We start from the raw sequence: 18,463 nt of genomic DNA on the forward strand, positions 1-18,463 counted from the left end.
CTCAGCTTTGATTCCAATTTATTTTTTCCATGGAAAGAGAATACATTTTTACTGACAGTGCCCTTTGATGCTAAAGTCTACTCTCAAGGCCACATGTGACTTAAAAAAGAGATCTATGGAAGGTATGTGCCTTAGTAAAATGTACAAGTGCTTGGCAGCATTATGAAAACATCAATTTCCACTTTGCATATGTACATTATTTATTTCTGATCAGAGCCCTAAATGTTGTTACTTTGCTATACTGAAAGATGTGCTTTCTATGCCAAGCACTAAGTAAAAAAAAAAAATGTTTTCTACATGAAATGATCTTCATTACCAGCTCAACAGAATGTCATGTTCAGTTTTAAAAGTCAAACAAGCCAGCAAACATGAAGTGATATATGTCTCCACATATCTTGGAACTAAAACTAAGCCAGTTAATTTTCTCTATATAAGGGAACAAACAGTATGAGAATATAGTGGCAAACTTCAACTGCTTTGACTGATAAGTATTTTAACACATTAATGGTTCTATGAAGATTTACATGTGCAGGTACCTTCTTTAAAACAAAACTTTCAAATGAATTCTTCATGCAAGGCTTTGAGTGCACATTCACATGGTGATAGCAAAGTCAGAAAACTTCTAAAGGCAGTGAGAAGGCCAATTACTAGGAAACTAACAGTGGGAAAAATGCAGGGGATAAAATGAGAAATTAAAAGTTTTACCTTGTATAAATTACATTCTTGACTCCAAAGTCCTGTAAACTCTGGCTCAGCTAGAGTCTGACTCGCCTCTTCATCATCATTTTCATGGATCGTATCTTTCAATGCTTTTTCAGAAAAATCCACCACAGAACTAGATTTGTTATCAACTAAGGAAAAAGTTGATGGAGTGCGCCAAGACTTCTATAATGAGACAGGAGCAAAATTCCAAGGAACTATTGTTTTATTCCAGCAGCAATACCTTAAGACAGATACTTAATAATGTTTTAATAGACTATGAAGTATGGATGTCTGGGACTGTTTTATGCTAATTAATCTGGAAGACATTGTGCACAGTGAAAACCGTATGTTACAAGAAATCACATCATCATGTCAATTGCAGGAGTTAGTAGGTTGGAAACTAATGTTCAGGCATAAGGGTATTCATTAATGTGTACTGCCAGGAAGCTGCTTCAACCTCTAATAAATGATGCAGCCCAATTTCATGTGTTGTTTTTAACAACGGTTGTACTGTGCCTATTTTCACTGGCAGATACATTTTTCCTTTCTTTTCTTTCTTTTAAATAACAGACTTACACCAGACAAGAAGTCATATGAGAGGATCTAAGTTGGCGACAAAACTCCACTCTCCTCTCTGAGCCAGCGAAAGCCTGGAATATTATGGAGGTAAAATACTTGTAGGCATTGGTTAGGAGGATCACAAGTCTTGAAAGAACTACCCCACTTGCCTGATGTAAAAACTGCGTGGAGAGGCTCCAAACAAGCTGTGTTTGTCACTTGGGACAAGCTAATCTGAAACTAAGTCTACAACTACATTTTACTTCTGAGTTAAATAAGGAAGTGTTCCATCTCAAGAGAGTGTCAGAACTGGACTAGCAGACTGAGACTGATGGCTATTGAGAGATCTAATGGGGAAACTATCCCATTGCCTGCTCACATTGTACTGTACAGCACCAGGCTCTAGCAAATGCAAATGCTTTTTCACAACCACCAACTCAAACTATAAATTTTCAGCGGTGAACAAACGTTATTTTCCCTGCCACTCTGATAACAGCAGCCCTAAAACATTTGACCAATTCTCTAAAGGTAGTTAGGTATAATAGCATTGCTTACCTGCAGTACTGTTGCAGCTGGATCTTCACAGGCATTCTCAATATACTGCCATGTTTTGATTCTCCACCGTAAGGAATCCTGAAGTTTACCCTGACTCCTAAGTGCTTCTGCCCAAGCTTGATGTTTTTTCTGCTTCTCTACATATGCTTCCTCTTGCAAAATCCGAGCTACAATCTCAGTTTTTCTAGATTTCTGCTGTTCTGTAAATTCTCTGTATTAAAGAATTAAAAAAACAAACAGAAACCAGAAAGAAAGTAAGAAAGAAGCCATTGCTGTGCACTAACAATACTACCAAAGGGTTCATTTTTTGAGCCCTTAAGCTATACTGCAGTGATGATCTGTGTATATCAAGATAATATGGGATTTTTATGATTTCTGCATATTTCTACAGACTAAATATTTTCAATTATGACTTTTAAAAAGACTTGTTTGGGAAGGATATCAGGGCCCATTCCCCAAGGCTGAAAGTGATGTAAGATTTTCAAACTGTAATGTTCTCGATTCACTTAGACTTTATCCTTTAATGGGATATTGTAAACTTGAGATCTAGTCAATTTATAACAAAAGAACTCAAAGGAGGACTGTCTAGTGACTAGGCCACTGGCCTGGGACTTGGTAGATGTAGGTTCAAGTCTCCGCTCTGCCATAGACTTTGTGTGACCTTGAGTGATTCACTTATGGCATGTCTACACAGTATATCATTGCGCACCACAGAGGTGTGATTTTTTTTTTAAAAGCACACTAATTGGTCCTTGTAGATCATGCTGGTGCACACTAAAAGTACCCAACAATACTATGTTAAAGCACAGTAGGTAATTTTTAGTGCACACCAGCAGGATCTGCATGGAACAATTAGTATAGAACATGTTAGTGTGCTTTAGAAATCACACCCCTGTAATGCGCATTGCCATGCTATGTAAACAAGCCCTCAGTCTCTCTATGCCTCAGTTTCAATACTAGCAGTTCTAGTGCTTTTAGTAGTTCTAGTACAACTCTGTCTCACAGCAATGTTGTGAGGATAAATACAGTACAAAGTTTGAGGTGCTCAGATACCATGGTAATGGAGATCATATAAGTACCTTAAAAATAGAGAAGTAATTTGAGATCCTCTGCCTGCCCCTAAATCCCTCTGACAATTTCTGTGATTTTTGCAATAACATTTTCTTATATTTTAAAATGTTCTTTCTCTTCCCTGTGCTGTATCAAAGACCAACACAAATATTGTTGAAACTGAGTGTAACCAAAGTGTAATCAATGCACAAAGTAAACAAACTGAAAAAACTGGAAGACATTTTTTCTCTATACTCTTTCGGTTATAGTAATCTTAAATATTACTTGTAGCAATAGAAAACACACTTCTGTCTGAAATTATCTGATTTTGAAGCCATGTCTCTTTAAAGTACAGACTTTAGCTAGCAGTCTAGGGTGATTAACCTAAGCTAACAAAATGAGTGTGTGGGTGGGGCCATTCTGTTGAGAAGGGAATTAACAGAATCTGCAGGAAAAATTGCTATTTCTATTCCTTTCATCTATATTCCTTTAGGTTCTATATAATTTTCAGAAACAGAAATTATTTATAGTAAAGATTCAATTAGCTTCTGAGGTTTACATTTTCAACTGATTTGTGTGTAAATGATTGCTTATTCTAAATATAGGCAGGACATTATAATCTTTTGCACATATATATTGACTCTTATATTGCAAATTGCTTTATCAGCAGTTAATTTATCCTTGCAGTTATGTGGCATAACCTCCAGTTTACATTTGGGGAAACTGAGGCATGGAAAGTAGCAGTCCCAGAAATGGCAGAGGATTCTTGACTCCCAGTGCTGTGCCTTACCTAAAGACCATCTTTCTTCTATACAATTAGTTCATGAGTTTACTGTGCAGTCTACAGAAAGTTTAATAACAAAACATCATATTAGCCTTAAATCACATTTGATATGTAATTTTGCTATCTTTTTGAAATTGAACAGTACAAATTAAATTACAGATTCTAATGGTTAAAGAATTAATTATTCTGTAAATAATTCAGGGACATATGCTCAGGTTGAGATTCAGATAGGAGATAGAGCACAGATCATCTCTGTTATGGGAAGAAAGGACTAAGATCAAAACAAAGGCACTCGGAGAAACAGCAGGTTAGCAGAGTGATAGCTGAAATTAGAAAGGAACTGTTGTGAGGAACATACTGTCATGTATAGCCAATAGCAAGTCTAGCAGAACATGTGATCCACACTGGGACTGCTATGTAAATTACATGGGGAAATAGTGAAAAAGATGAAGGATTAAACCTAAAAAAATAAGGTAGTCTTTTCAAGGACAGAGTATCCATAACTCCTGCAGAATGTTTATTCATTAATTTTTATAATATGCATTTAGTGCTAGTGAAAGTGGCGGGTTCACATCTCCAAAGACTGAAGTCTTCTATTTCTATGTATATCTAATGTATTAGTGATTAGTCCCCACACTGCCTCCTCAATCTGCTTCAATCCTAATCTAGAGGCTCACTTCTAAAGGTTTCAGAGTAAAAAGAAAAGGAGTACTTGTGGCACCTTAGAGACTAACCAATTTATTTGAGCATAAGCTTTCGTGAGCTACAGCTCAATTCAGTCTCCCTGGCCAGTCATCCACAGCCTCACTGGTACATCTATCAATAAGAGTTCCACTTCCATCTGCTTGGGGTGGTTTTCAGGACATGGACACATTGCCAGAGAATGGACAAAACCTCAGACCTATTTACGTGGGCCACTAGTCACCCTTAGATGGCAACAATTTTCGTCTTAACAAACAAAGGCCCCGATCCTTCAATTCAATCCATGTGGGTTGACTCCCATGCAGAGCTCCACTGACTTCAGTGGGTCTCTTTATGCATGGTAAGTTATACCTGCACAGATGCAGTGGCAGGTTAGGGTCATGGTTTGGATTTGAACCAGTGACTCCTTCACACTTTTTTAAACTATAAGGAAAAACAGTTGAGCCAAATCCTCAACTGATATAAATCAACCTAGCTTCTTTGAGTCAATAAAGCTTTGCCAGTTCATACGATCTGAGGATTTGGATTGACAGTCTCTAGCTACACAAGACTCCAAGAATCAGTTCAGTTCCCTGGGGTAGCAAGGCTAACAGCAGTATAGATTTCATGTTTTCAGTTTCTAAGTGGAGTGAGGTGGAGATTCACTCCTGTATGAGTATCGACCTGGAGTAAAACGTATACAAAGAAATGACTGCTTACTGCTTGTGCCTTTCTAACTCAACACGTTGTTTATGGAGAAAAATCTCCTTGGTGACATCGCCTCCTTCTGCCAGAATATTCCCTCTCATCTTCATCTCTTGCTTTTTTGCCTCAAGAGCCTTTGCTTTGTCCCTCAGCTGGAGGGTTCGAAGGGTTTCCTACAAAGTCATGCAAATAAGTTACATATTTTACTCACACAATATGGACTCTGATTTTAGTCCCTTTCTCTATTTACAAATTGATGGTGGATTTTTCTACCAAGAGGTTGCTTTCTTCTTTTTAATAGTTGAACTTGCCTTTGGGTTTGTTTGGTTTTCGAAAATCCTTTAATTGTACCTGATTTTATTTGCAATATTTGAGTCAATTGCATCCCCAGCTCACACAGATTACTTCTGCTCCTGGCAAAGAGCTGTGGCTGGGTCAGGACTAAATGCATGACCCATGTCTCTTGATCTCCTACCTCCTTCTCCAGGGCCCTCCCCTGAAACAAGTTACTCTATGCAACAATGTGTGGCAGGCATTGGTGGTTATAATACAATCAGTGGCTAGTTAAGATAGTTAAGACCATCTTTTCAGACTCTGGAATAATTAGATTCAAACAAGTAAGATTATGATAGCCTTAAATCTGAATTTCTTCATTTTCCTGTTGGTTTAAATTAGTTTAACTGTTATGTTAAATGTTTTATTTTAATATACTGTAAAGTATTTCTGTATTAAGAGCAATACAATCAACCACCCTCTAGGCCAGATTCTGACACCCTTACTCATGGAATACTGTATTCTAGGTGTGGTGCCACTGAAGGCAGTGAACTGCTCATGGAATAAGATACTTACTCAATGAGAGTGAGGGTATTTGAATTTGGACGTGTGAGTCTCAGGGCCGGCTCCAGGCACCAGCGAACCAAGCAGGTGCCTGGGGCAGCAAATGTAAAGGGGCAATGACGTCGGGCTCTGGGGTGGCAATCTGCCCTTGGCGGTGGCTGGAATTCGGCAGCCGCTCCGTCACAGCGCATTTTGCGCTTGGCAGCAATTTGGCGGCGGGGACGCAACACTTTTTCGGTCGCTGGCGGCAATTCGGCGGCTGCACCATCACTCCGCCTCCCCGTTCAGCGGCAAGTTGTGTTTTTTTTGCCGCTTGGGGCAGCAAAAATGCTGGAGCCGGCCCTGGTGAGTCTGACTCTGTAACCTTTAGTGGCTAGACTCCTAGGTCATGTTATACCAGGGGCAAGCTGAATATTGGGGGGAGGGATAGCTCAGTGGTTTGAGCATTGGCCTACTAAACCCCGGGTTGTGAGTTCAACCCTTGAGGGGGCCATTTAGGGATCTGGGGCAAAAATTGGGGATTGGTCCTGCTTTGAGCAGGGGGTTGGACTAGATGACCTCCTGAGGTCCCTTCCAACCCTGATATTCTATGATTGAAATGGTTTTCATTAAAATCTGTCACTCCAGAGAATCAATTGCATCACTACTAATCTTAGCAGTCGTAGAGGTACCCTATTGGAAGTTATGTTGTTTTTCAGGGACAGCACAGCTTGCATCCTTTTTTCCATATGCTCCTGAGTTTTCAGTTCTTCCTTTGCTTCTTTCTGATGAATTCTGTTGGTAGAATAAAGCCTTTCAGGTTCGTGTCCTGCTGTGAAGCATTCACCATTAAAATGGCTAACCTGGCAAACAGTAATTGTTAACATTGCCAAACATTCCTCCTGTAGGTTACACTGTGTTTATATGATAACGGGTCCAGTAAAATAGAACAGTTGGAAGAATCTTCTACTTAGAACCACTTAAGTTTCAAAGGGCCACAAAGATAGTTTGTTCAACAATGTATTTTCTTAAACTTTGAGTATCTATCAGTAGGTGTGTTCCATATCGAGATCAACGTCTAGCCACTAAAATATAGTAAAGATTTAGGTGTTGGTTATATAACCAAGACATACAATGACATTTACTAAAACAAAGGCTGATGCTTGCATAAGTTGCTCTATTGTTTACAGACTACAAATATACCCCTAAATATGGGCCTTTTTATACATGGTATCCCCTAAATCAAGCCTGAGAAAATCCCATAACTATTAACATGAATTTAAATATATTTGGTGCATTTTTTAACCAGTTGGTCTTTTCCATCTCTAACTACCATGATCCTAGATTCCATTCTAGTAGATACAATATATTTTGCTTGAGATATAAGACTCAGAACAGTCAAGTAATGAATTCACTGGACTTAATTTCTGGCATCTTGTCCATATTGCCAAAGAAAAAACTAAAGAATAATAGGGAAAATATACAATTACCTTTCCAGTGTATAAGGTTCTAATATACATGTAAAGTTGATTTACAAATATTTTGTAGAGAGTTTTTATTTTTATGCCAGAAACTAACAATAGTTATTTACGAAAACATAAAGCAACACAGAGTGAGCTCATCTCATTTACCACTGAAGTACAATGCAGAGATGTAACAGAAACAGTGCAAAGAAACACTGTGCAGCAGTTTTAGTAGACACAGTGAAAACTACCATATCCATTTGAAACTTCAGAGGTAATTTAGATAGGTAATCATCTGATTTGGAATTCAGCTTTTCCCCAGTTAAAAAGTGTCAAGGGAACGACAAGCCTACAAGTGTCCAAGATAGTGCATCTAACTCAAAACTCAACTCCTCCAGCAATACAGTGCCCCCTAAGACCATAGTGGGACATTGTCACAACAGGAAAAGGAGTACTTGTGGCACCTTAGAGACTAACAAATTTATTTGAGCATAAGCTTTCGTGAGCTACAGCTGTGAGGTCTAGCTCACGAAAGCTTATGCTCAAATAAATTTGTTAGTCTCTAAGGTGCCACAAGTACTCCTTTTCTTTTTGCGAATACAGACTAACATGGCTGCTACTCTGAAAATTGTCAAAACAGACTCAAAAGGAAGGATCCCACTGATTCACCCACACTACTTCACAAGTCACCTGGATTTTCCTCAGAGGCCTCTTATTCAAGTCCCTGTTTAGCTTGTGAGACCTGGCAGGATCACAGCACTAGGTGGTATGGCTGGAGATTTCTAAGGGCTTGTCTACACTTGTTATGCCGCTGTAGCACTTAGTGAAGATGCTACCTTCACCAGTGGGAGAGCTTCTCCCATCGGCATAGATAGTCCACCTCCTTGAGAGGTGATAGCTGTGTCCCTCCTGTCAACCTAGCGCTGTCTACACCAGGGGTTAGGTCAGTAAAACGATGTCATTTGGGGTGTGGAAAATCCACATCCCTAAGTGATGTAGTTATATTGACATAAATTTCTAGTGTAGACAAGGGTTAAGTGTCACAATGTAATCTAGCTGTAAAATATTTCCTCTTAAAGGCTGAGGATCAGGTATCACATTTCAGATATTGTGTTATGATACTAGCAAGGGGAAAAGCTAATGGAACCTTGACATAGATTTTTTCAGAAACTGAGCTGCTTTCTCATGATTCCTGTGTGCATCGTCGACTACTTTTTGATGTCTTCTCTCATACGCCTCCCAGGCTTCCGTTTCTTTTCTGCAAAACACAAATAAAAATCAAGTGGGCATAGTCCTACTGTCTTGATGTACGAACAGCTCCCACTAAAGTCAAGGGGTCCTCTGCTTACCCAAGGGCTGTAGGATTGTGGACTGTTGCCATTGGTTTATGTTGCCCCTTTAATTGCATTTCCCTGTGTAAATATTCTGTGGTGAGTACCTACATGAAGAGCCTTCATAACTAGCATCCTTTGAGTTAGGAAACCTTTCCAATACCCAAATGAAATGGGCTAAGATAGTTGGGGAAAGGAAAGCGGATTATCAGTTATTGTGCTTACTTTTTTCCAACCTGTTGTTTTCGTTCTGCCAGCTGGGCTACAGTCTTTTCTTTCTGAATCCTCTGTTCCGCCCGCTCTTTGCACTGTCTCTCTAGTTCCTCCTCATCCTGCTCAAGTTGCTCCCGGAGGCTTCCAAATTTCCCCTGCTCAATTTCTATCTGCCACATCTCATACCTTTTAAGCACAGAGTGAGATGTTTTTATTTAAGGGACGCAAATGAAATGGGCAAAGATAGTTGGGGAAAGGAAAGCAGACCAATTAATTACATATATTCAGTGCTACCAGCTCCATAGTGAAAAAGGAAGTTCAGCCATGTTTTACGCTATGCCCTGCTAGTTTCAAAGGACATAATAGCTAATAATCCTGTTAGTACTAGTATTAATACTTCTGATTTTTAGAGATGTCACTTATATTTCTCCTCAAACTCCTCTTTTTCCTCAAGCTGGTATTTACCCAATGTAAGAAAAGGCAGAATGTTTACTCGACAGTAAAGAATGCTTTTAATGCTTTCTTTATTCAAAAACACCTAATTTGTTTGTAAGCTTTTTCAGTGATGGTCCTTAGAGTTGACTATTCTGAGTTTTGACCAAGGTGCCTAGATACCATGGTGAGGGGTGCATTAAGGATGCTTAAGATTAATACAGGACATTAAATCTGAATTAAAGTGTAAATGTCCATGCCCTCACATCCAGAGACAAGGTGTTAGGGTAAAATCCTGTTGAAGTCTCTGGGAAACCTGTGTGCAGATCACAGACAATATGGAGTCCTAGAACTGCATGAGATTTAAAAATGTGTGGGGTCCTGTTATATGTGAACCTGCCAGACCAGGCAATTGCAATATTCACATCAGGTAAAATTAGCCCTAAAGTCCCATTTTCAAAAGTAACATAGGCATTTAGGAGCCAAAGTCTTATTAAAGCTCAATAGAATGTATTCTCCAAAGGCCCAGATCTATGAAATCAATGGGAGTTAAATCCCTCAATACTTTTGATCAGTGGTTTTCAACCTTTCTCCATTTGCAGACCCCTAAAAAATTTCAGATGGAGGTGTGGACCCCTTTGGAAATCTTAGACATAGTCTTGGACCCCCAGGGGTCCACAGACCACAGGTTGAAAACCACTGCCTTTGTGGATCAGGGCCTAAGTGCCTCAATGGGATGTAGGCTCCTAAGTCACTTTGGCGCTCTTGAAAATTTTACAAAAGGATATGACTGAGGCAGACAATGGGAAGAGAACTATTCTCAGCAAAAGTGAAAGTCTTAGGACATTCTGATGCTTTCAGATGAAATCAGGAATTAGAAAGTACAACTTAACTAGCACTTTTTTGCCTTGTTTCAGGAAGTGTTTTTATCTGTTTGGCTTGTTTGGCTGTCACAATCTTTAACAACTTTTTTTTAGGTTTAATGCGTTTAACGCAAATCACACACCAAACGAAAGCAACAAAGAAGCTTTTTAAAGCTATTATGTAATTCTGAAGTAGGATATACTACTTTTTGGCTAATCATTTAGCTAAGCATGTCTATAAGTTCCTGCTTGAGCTTTTCCTTTGATATGGCTGTATTAGTATTTGAACAAAAATATAAAGGGGTTTGCCGGCTACCTTCTGCAAAGATATCATTTTATTTTTTATCATCTGCATAATTTTGTAAGTGTGATGCATCAACTAACAGCATGAGCAGAAAAATACAGAATGCTACTAAATTGTCTCTATTATTTTGGTATTATAGTTCTTTAAGGGTGTCTGGGAGACTGCAGCGAATAACACAACACTGTTATATTCAAACTAAGAATGGTTCCAAATGGGATACAGGGAGAGTTAATTATCCTAAGTGACCTGCACACTTGTGGTGATCACTAATTGATACGTGCTACCTATGTTGCTACAAACAGTCATCAGCACTAGTTTTCTGTGGTTGCTGATGTTGCTTTCCCTTCACCTCCTTTTAAGAACTAGAAACTAAGTAAATATGCATAGATACAATTCTTTATATATTATTCAGTACATAATTGTGACAGTCTGCATCACTATGTCCACCCTTTTTTCAAGGCTATGATACATTTTGTATAAACTATGCCTTGTAAACTATCATCTGAAAATTCATGATTTGCTGATCATTATTATCCTGGTAAAATATGTGTGGCAATGTTGTATGTAAAGTTATAATATTCTACTATATGATGTTACTAAAACATATTCCAAATCTGGGGAAGCAGTCGCAAACCAGTTCCTCAGAGACAAAAGGCAAACTGGCACCTCAGCCAGGTGTCAATGAAATCAAATGGATTATCACCTGGTTAAGTGGCCATTCTTTGGCAGGAAAAAGGGTGTGAGCGAGAAATTAACATTTTGTCAAAGAAATAAGCTGGAGGTTCCCGTCCCCACAGATTTTCTGTCTCCTGAACTCCAGCTGGAGATGATTCTCAAAGAAGAGGAAAAAGTATACAAATGGAGAGCAAACACCCCAAGTTATCTCTTCCTTCCTCTGTACTCACGGCATCGACAACATTTGAAGGACAAAGGAAGCATCATTGGACTGAGGAAGATATCCTGTCTGAAAAGAATTCAACCAGTAATATTGCTAGAACCTGTGGTGAGAGAGACTTTTGCTTTGAATTCACTTTAGCTTGTAAAGTTAGGTGTTGTGTTTTACCTTTTATTTCTTTGTAACCAGTTCTGGCTTTTATGCTTAGAATCATAGACTATCAGGGTTGCAAGGGACCTCAGCAGGTCATCGAGTCCAACCCCCTGCTCAAAGCAGGACCAATCCCCAGGTAAATCAGCCCAGCCAGGGCTTTGTCAAGCCTGACCTTAAAAACCTCAAAGAAAGGAGATTCCACCACCTCCCTAGGTAACGCATTCCCAGTGCTTCACCACCCTCCTAGTGAAAAAGTTTTTCCTAATATCCAATCTAAACCTCCCGCACTGCAACTTGAGACCATTACTCCTTGTTCTGTCATCCGCTACCACTGAGAACAGTGTAGATCCATCCTCTTTGGAACCCCCTTTCAGGTAGTTGAAAGCAGCTATCAAATCCCCCCTCATTCTTCTCTTCTGCAGGCTAAATAATCCCAGTCCCCTCAGCCTCTCCTCATAAGTCATGTGCTCCAGCCCCCTAATCATTTTTGTTGCTCTCTGCTGGACTCTTTCCAATTTTTCCACATCCTCCTTGTAGTGTGGGGCCCAAAACTGGATACAGTACTCCAGATGAGGCCTCACCAATGCCGAATAGAGGGGGATGATCATGTGCCTCGATCTACTGGCAATGCTCCTAATTTTACAGCCCAAAATGCCATCGGCCTTCTTGGCAACAAGGGCACACTGTTGACTCATATCCAGCTTCTTGTCCACTGTAACCCCTAGGTCCTTTTCTGCAGAACTTCTGCCTAGCGGCTCGGTCCCTAGTCTGTAGCGGTGCATGGGATTCTTCCATCCTAAGTGCAGGACTCTGCAAGTGTCCTTGTTGAACCTCATCAGATTTCTTTTGGCCCAATCCTCCAATTTGTCTAGGGCCCTCTGTATCCTATCCCTACCCTCCAGCGTATCTACCTCTCCTTCCAGTTTAGTGTCATCTCCAAACTTGCTGAGGGTGCAATTCACACCATCCTCCAGATCATTAATGAAGATATTGAACAAAACCGGCCCCAGGACCGACCCTTGGGGCACTCCGCTTGATACTGGCTGCCAACTAGACATGGACCCATTGATCACTACCCGTTGAACCCAACGATCTAGCCAGCTTTCTATCCGCCTTATAGTCCATTCATCCAGCCCATACTTCTTTAACTTGCTGGCAAGAATACTGTGGGAGACCATATCAAAAGCTTTGCTAAAGTCAAGGAATAACATGTCCACTGCTTTCCCCTCATCCACAGAGCCAGTTATCTCGTCATAGAAGGCAATTAGGTTAGTCAGGCATGACTTCCCCTTGGTGAATCCATGCTGACTGTTCCTGATCACTTTCCGCTTCTCTAAGTGCTTCAAAATTGATTCCTTGAGGACCTGCTCCATGACTTTTCCAGGGACTGAGGTGAGGCTGACTGGCCTGTAGTTCCCCGGATCCTCCTCCTTCCCTTTTTTAAAGATGGGCACTACATTAGCCTTTTTCCAGTCGTCTGGGACCTCCCCCGATCGCCATGAGTTTTCAAAGATCATGGCCAATGGCTCTGCAATCACATCCACCAACTCCTTTAGCACCCTCGAATGCAGTGCATCCAGTCCCATGGACTTCGCTCGTGCAGCTTTTCTAAATACTTGTAAGCAGCATTTTTACTTGTAATCACTTAAAATCTATCTTTTTGTAGTTAATAAACTTGTTTTATTGTTTTATCTAAACCAGTGAGCTTGTGTTGTCCAGGAGAGGGTTGGGCAGTATAAGATGCATATTTCTGGGGGAAGTCTGGGACTGGGAATTTGCTGGTGTTGCTCTGCAGTGTAATTCAAGGGTGGCTGATCATAGCACTCAGACAGTATAGCTGGAAGTAATTTACATGCTAGAGGCTGTGTGAGAGCAGACCAGGAGTGCTTGCTCTAACAGCGAAGCAGTGTAGAAGGCACCCCAGGTTGGAAAATTGAGGGGACACAGCTGTTCAATAGTCCGAATTGTACCCTGGGGAATGTCATTATAATGTATTCAGTAAGAATACATTAAAGGATAGAAGTTAGAATCTTCCTAATAAGGATCACAGGGAGAAACGTCTACTTCACTCCACCTTTCTTCCTACTTCAGAATAAGACAAGGACCTATATGTCCCTAGCTGGTGTAAATCCCTAGCTGGTGTAAATCACCATAGTTCTACTGTAATCAACAGAGCTACATTGATTTACAGCAGCTAAGGATCTGGCCCACAAATCATTTCCAAAGCAGGGAACTGCATGGGTATGTGTGAGGTCAAGCGCTACTCTCAAAAGCCTTTGCTTTATGTGAAAACTCATGTAAGTTACTCCAAAATATTATATATCAATTTATATAAAATCAACATTTGGAGACATTAATGTTTTGGCAAGCGGCATCATACTCATTCAGTGGATAGTACATGGTGGATGCTAAGGAAATAGGGGAGAAATAGAAACCCAAGTTAACCTATGAATGACCATGTTAGGAGATTTTTGGAAAAGTCCCTTGTGTTTTTCTCACATCTGAAAAAGAAAGAAGGATTGCTGAAGAGCAAGTCAAAAGAGTGAGCATGCAGGTGCTTGAAATGGTGGAGCAGTCGCACAGGCAGCACTTTCTTTTGTAAACAGGAATCATTCTGACCTCTGAAAGAGATTCTTTTGACATCTTGTGAGTCAGAGCAAGTTAGAGAAGTTGCAGTCATGAAATACCTAACTTACAGAGACACACTCTGTGATCCTTCTATATTAAGCATTTGGTTTTTCCAAAAGACAGCAGAGACTATAACTCATATAAATTAACCTTCAGTGTCCACGTGTCTTTCAAAATTTTTGCTCACTATGCTGAATCTGACAGATATTCACTCAGTTTCCCATGTGGCCCCAACATCAGCACAAAGTTGAAGGAAAACTTTTATGTAACAACCAAGGAATGACTCTACTCAAGTTTAAACTGTGGCATCTGCAGGATGGAGAGCTTGACAAAAATAGAATACGCTTCCTTCACATAAATATGCAGAGTGCTTGTTCTGCAAAAGTAACACTGCTAATGTGGTAGCAAAAATATCCAGGGTCTGGTTTTAAAGTCTTTGCTTTTCAGATGTGTTGCTTTCTGCTCAGACTCTAAGGTATGGCTTCACTGCAGTGGAAGCTTGCCCTTGGTAGACTGACACCATGCTAAAAATAGAAGTGCGGATGCTGCAGCACACGATAGCCATGTGTGTACAAGCCTATCTGATCCCCTTGGTCCATACTCAGGTAGCTAGTGCGTGATGCCACCCATGCCACAACATCCACACTGCTATTTTTAGTGTGCTAGCTCAAGCAAAGCTATCATGTGGCTGTCCACCTGGACTGAGAGAAATAATCCCAACTGTAGTGCAAACATGCCCCAGGGGGTCAAGTTGCTTCTTCTCAAGGTCACCAAGAGAGGCGTAGTCTCTTGTCAAATCTCCAGCCATATGCACCAGTGTTTTATAAGGCATCTTTCATTTTGAAAGACACAAAGAACTGACTGTCTTTCAACTGATCCATAATGGTGACAACTGTCACATTGTCCCTTCAAGATTAACCTTGCAATGCCTTTTGAAAATTCACACTACCTTAGATAAGGCCCACTGGTACACTAGAAAACAGCAGCTCTTTGCAAACTGATGATGAGATGCAGTTACATGTCCTATCCTGGTGCAGATACTTCATGTACCTTTATAATGGAAGTAGATTGATGACATTTCCCTGAACTTAATTGTATACTTGACTAGAGATGCTATGAAAGTGAAGCACTTTTTAAAAATTTGTTTTCTCAGTAAAAATTCCTTTAACGATTAGTTGCTATGGGAAACACACACACAAGTTGGTAAGAGACACTAAGTAAAAGATACAAGTTCACTGTATTTCAGAGCTTAGGATGCAATAGACTCACTGAACAGCCCTAATATCAGTAGTCAAATCCCGATCCCACAGAAGTGAATGGAAGCATTGCTGTTGATTTTATTGACTCTTTGATGTTGTGCTCTCTAGTAGGTTAGCCCAAAATTAAAATCTACTTTGAAACTGTTTTTAACATGACAAATAAAGGTTTCAGAATGTCTACCTGAGATTTTATTAAATGCACTACACCTTTGCCACAAAATTAAAATATGAACTCCAAAACATTAAAATTTGAAAAAGCAATAAATGCTATTTTGTGGGATCTACAAAGAGACAATATTTTTCTTTCCAATATCACTGCAGTGAACCAAATCCTAGGTCAAATTCTCTGTTTATCTACATGAGCACAGCTCCGGTGACTTGTTATGTAAAAGGAATATTGCTGGTGTAGTAGAATAGTATCAAAGGTCAATTTCTGAAGCCTTTGATTTTCAGATGTGTGTCTTTCTGCTCACGCTGCAAGGGTCAAACTGCTTCAGCTCAAGGTCACCAACAGAGGAGTTACACATATTTACACCAGCAGAGAATTTGGCCTGCAATTCCTACAGCTGTGCTCACATTTCTGATGATGCTGTTTAAGCCTGATAAAGGCACCTGTTCTATACACTGAAGGAGTACTAGTTGCTAAAATAACTGTCTGCATTTCAGCTCCTTTCAGAACACACGCACACAAAAATGTTCGCCACAAAAACTACATAATGAATACAGAGAGATGTTATTTTCAGGCTTCTAAGACAGTATTGCAAATGGTGTAGGACGGAAAGAAAATGACGACTATGTTCTTTAAACTTTTTCACAAGCTTTGCTGCCTCTAAGTTTTCAATCGCTTTAAATATCAGCTGTTACAAATTTGCATGCTTTATGTTCACTCCCTGTCAAACTGTGAATTAATCAATAAGTTGGTTTAGGACTTTGGGCTGAAGATCAGTCCCTTCAATTCTTTCTCACTTCTTAACTTACATATTTTCTTTCAGCATCAAAGCAATTTTTGACTCAAGGTCCTTTTCATTCCCCAGTTCAGCACACAGTCGTCTGTGCATTGCCTGTAGGCGGAATACAGCAGCACTGTTACATTTAAAAAGAAAAAAATGAAATAATGTATGTTAAAACCTTGCAAAGTAAAAAATTCCAGAAATAATTAAGGTGCCATAAGGCTGAGACATTTGTTTTAGAATTCCACTAATTTATATTAATGTAATGTCTTTCAATAATGGCTCCTAAAGTGTCCATTCTCTTCTGAAAGGCACAATCTCATTAAACTACTATCTACTGATTAATTGAAAATTAAGATGAGAGCATTTTACCATCACTCGGCCATATTTTAAAGTGATTTGTAATTTCTAATGCTGATAAATACCATTTATGTAGTTAATTTTAGGAAAACAAATAGGACAAAGATTGTTGTCTGCTTTTAAAATGATAATACAACCTTACTTGTACCCCCCCAAGATTTTGGCATACAGAGTAGATAAATTCTGCTCCTAGTTGCATTGGTGCAAATGCAGTTATTTCAGCTGAGTTTCACTGATGTAACAGAGGAGAACTGAGACTGGTAACTTTCCAGGATGGAAAAAAGGCCACATAGGGCCAAACTTTCTGCTGGAGTAATTCCCTTGACTTCAATGGAGTTACGCCAGCAGAGAATCTGTCCCAGAGTCTCCAATCTATCAAGCTTTCCACAGGAAAAAGAAATGTTTAATTCACTGACCCAAATAACAATCATTAATATAAATCTCCCTCATTTCCATCTTTCTCCCTTTAGTGCTTGCAATCAGGCCTTTTGCCACTCCAACAGTTGCAGTTAGTTGAATGCATTGTCTTACTGCTGGTAATAAACAGAATAAATGAGTACTTTCTGCTGACAATCTGTCTCTTGCTAATCCTGGAAAAGTCAATTGTGGGACAGGTTCATGGTATATCATCTGTTGAAGAAATGTCATGATATATAAATGGATTTTGAAATCTCTGTCCCATTCCACATATTGAACATTCCTCTATGAGCAATGATCCTGCTTCTTACTCTGTACACCCCAAAATGGGCTTTACTGAGCTAAGTATCAAAAGTAGCTTGACTACCTTTGTCAAAGTCAAAAATCAACTGATTCTTAATTTTATTAGAAAGCATAAAAAATGACTGATACTATTTAAAGATAGCTTCGCCCTGTGTTTAACATGCTTGTTTTAACAGCAATTACTTACACTGATTAAAATTGTGTCAACGAAATATAATGTAAACCTCATACTTTCAAACCTGAACCATACACAAATGTGTATTTTCAGCTGGTCTGAAACCTGGTCCATCTGAATGTAATTTATAATGAATGATTCATATATGCCACTGCTCCTCCTTACTTCTCCACGGATGAAATACACTCCTGCGCAGAAGGCCAGTGCATCACTTAAGTCCCGTGTAAGCCCTCAAGATAGGGTTTGCATGGGATTTAATTTGTACATATACCTGTGCTGGATAAGTATCTATCCCAGGTTTGAAAAATAAGCAAACTGAATGCAAGAATCTTATGGACCTAGAACCTGGGACTACAGTAGAACCTCAGAGTTATGAACACCTCAGGAATGGAGGTTATTCGTAACTCTGAAATGTTCATAACTCTAAACAAAACGTTATGGTTGTTCCTTCAGAAGTTTACAACTGAACATTGACTTAATACAGCTTTGAAACTTTACTAAGCAGAAGAAAAATGCTGCTTTCCCTTTATTTTTTTAGTTGTTTACATTTAACACAGTACTGTACTGTATTTGCTCTGTGTGTGTGTGTGTGTGGGTTGCTGCCTGATTGTGTACTTCTGGTTCCAAATGAGGTGTGTGGTTGACTGATCAGTTTGTAACTCTGTTGTTTGTAACTCTGAGGTTCTACTGTTTCAGACTCCTGACATTTCCATATCATCACTGGAAGCTGAGGCCATGTTTCTGCTGGGGGACCATGTGAAGTAAGACACTGCAGCACGTACTGCCCAGCTGGACCTGGATGGTGGCCCCCCCCATAGCCCACTGATTGGCCCATGCTGATATATAAGCCAGGAAGCCATCACAGA

At 39.7% G+C, this 18,463-nt stretch overlaps 1 protein-coding gene and 1 long non-coding RNA gene across 11 annotated transcripts in view; one reads left to right on the forward strand and one right to left on the reverse strand.

Annotated features, from left to right (window-relative positions):
• Nucleotides 1–18,463, forward strand: part of LOC119563953 — a 127,874-nt gene that overhangs the window by 106,054 nt on the left and 3,357 nt on the right. For 2 of the 3 annotated variants that reach the window (XR_006286461.1, XR_006286460.1), the window contains exon 3: nucleotides 18,294–18,358. This is a non-coding gene — a long non-coding RNA (uncharacterized LOC119563953). Of the gene's footprint in view, nucleotides 1–11,256; nucleotides 11,461–18,293; nucleotides 18,359–18,463 lie in introns of those variants that run through there. The other variant, XR_005222747.2, reaches the window with a different exon arrangement.
• CFAP74 (cilia and flagella associated protein 74) overlaps nucleotides 1–18,463 on the reverse strand; it is a 106,445-nt gene that overhangs the window by 66,570 nt on the left and 21,412 nt on the right. For 6 of the 8 annotated variants that reach the window (XR_006286459.1, XM_043531784.1, XM_043531785.1 and 3 more), the window contains exons 6-12: nucleotides 16,371–16,475; nucleotides 8,871–9,044; nucleotides 8,462–8,572; nucleotides 6,544–6,646; nucleotides 5,051–5,208; nucleotides 1,816–2,026; nucleotides 706–885 (exon numbers count right to left, since the gene is read on the reverse strand). Coding sequence is in view for 7 of the 8 variants with exons in the window: in XM_043531784.1 (XP_043387719.1) it covers nucleotides 706–885; nucleotides 1,816–2,026; nucleotides 5,051–5,208; nucleotides 6,544–6,646; nucleotides 8,462–8,572; nucleotides 8,871–9,044; nucleotides 16,371–16,475 (1,042 nt within the window). In the remaining variant the exon portion in view is untranslated. The remainder of the gene's footprint in view (nucleotides 1–705; nucleotides 886–1,815; nucleotides 2,027–5,050; nucleotides 5,209–6,543; nucleotides 6,647–8,461; nucleotides 8,573–8,870; nucleotides 9,045–16,370; nucleotides 16,476–18,463) is intronic. The other 2 variants (XM_043531786.1, XM_043531787.1) reach the window with 2 other exon arrangements.

Source organism: Chelonia mydas, chromosome 18, assembly GCF_015237465.2.
Source record: "Chelonia mydas isolate rCheMyd1 chromosome 18, rCheMyd1.pri.v2, whole genome shotgun sequence".
In the NCBI taxonomy this organism is placed as follows: Eukaryota; Metazoa; Chordata; order Testudines; family Cheloniidae; genus Chelonia; species Chelonia mydas.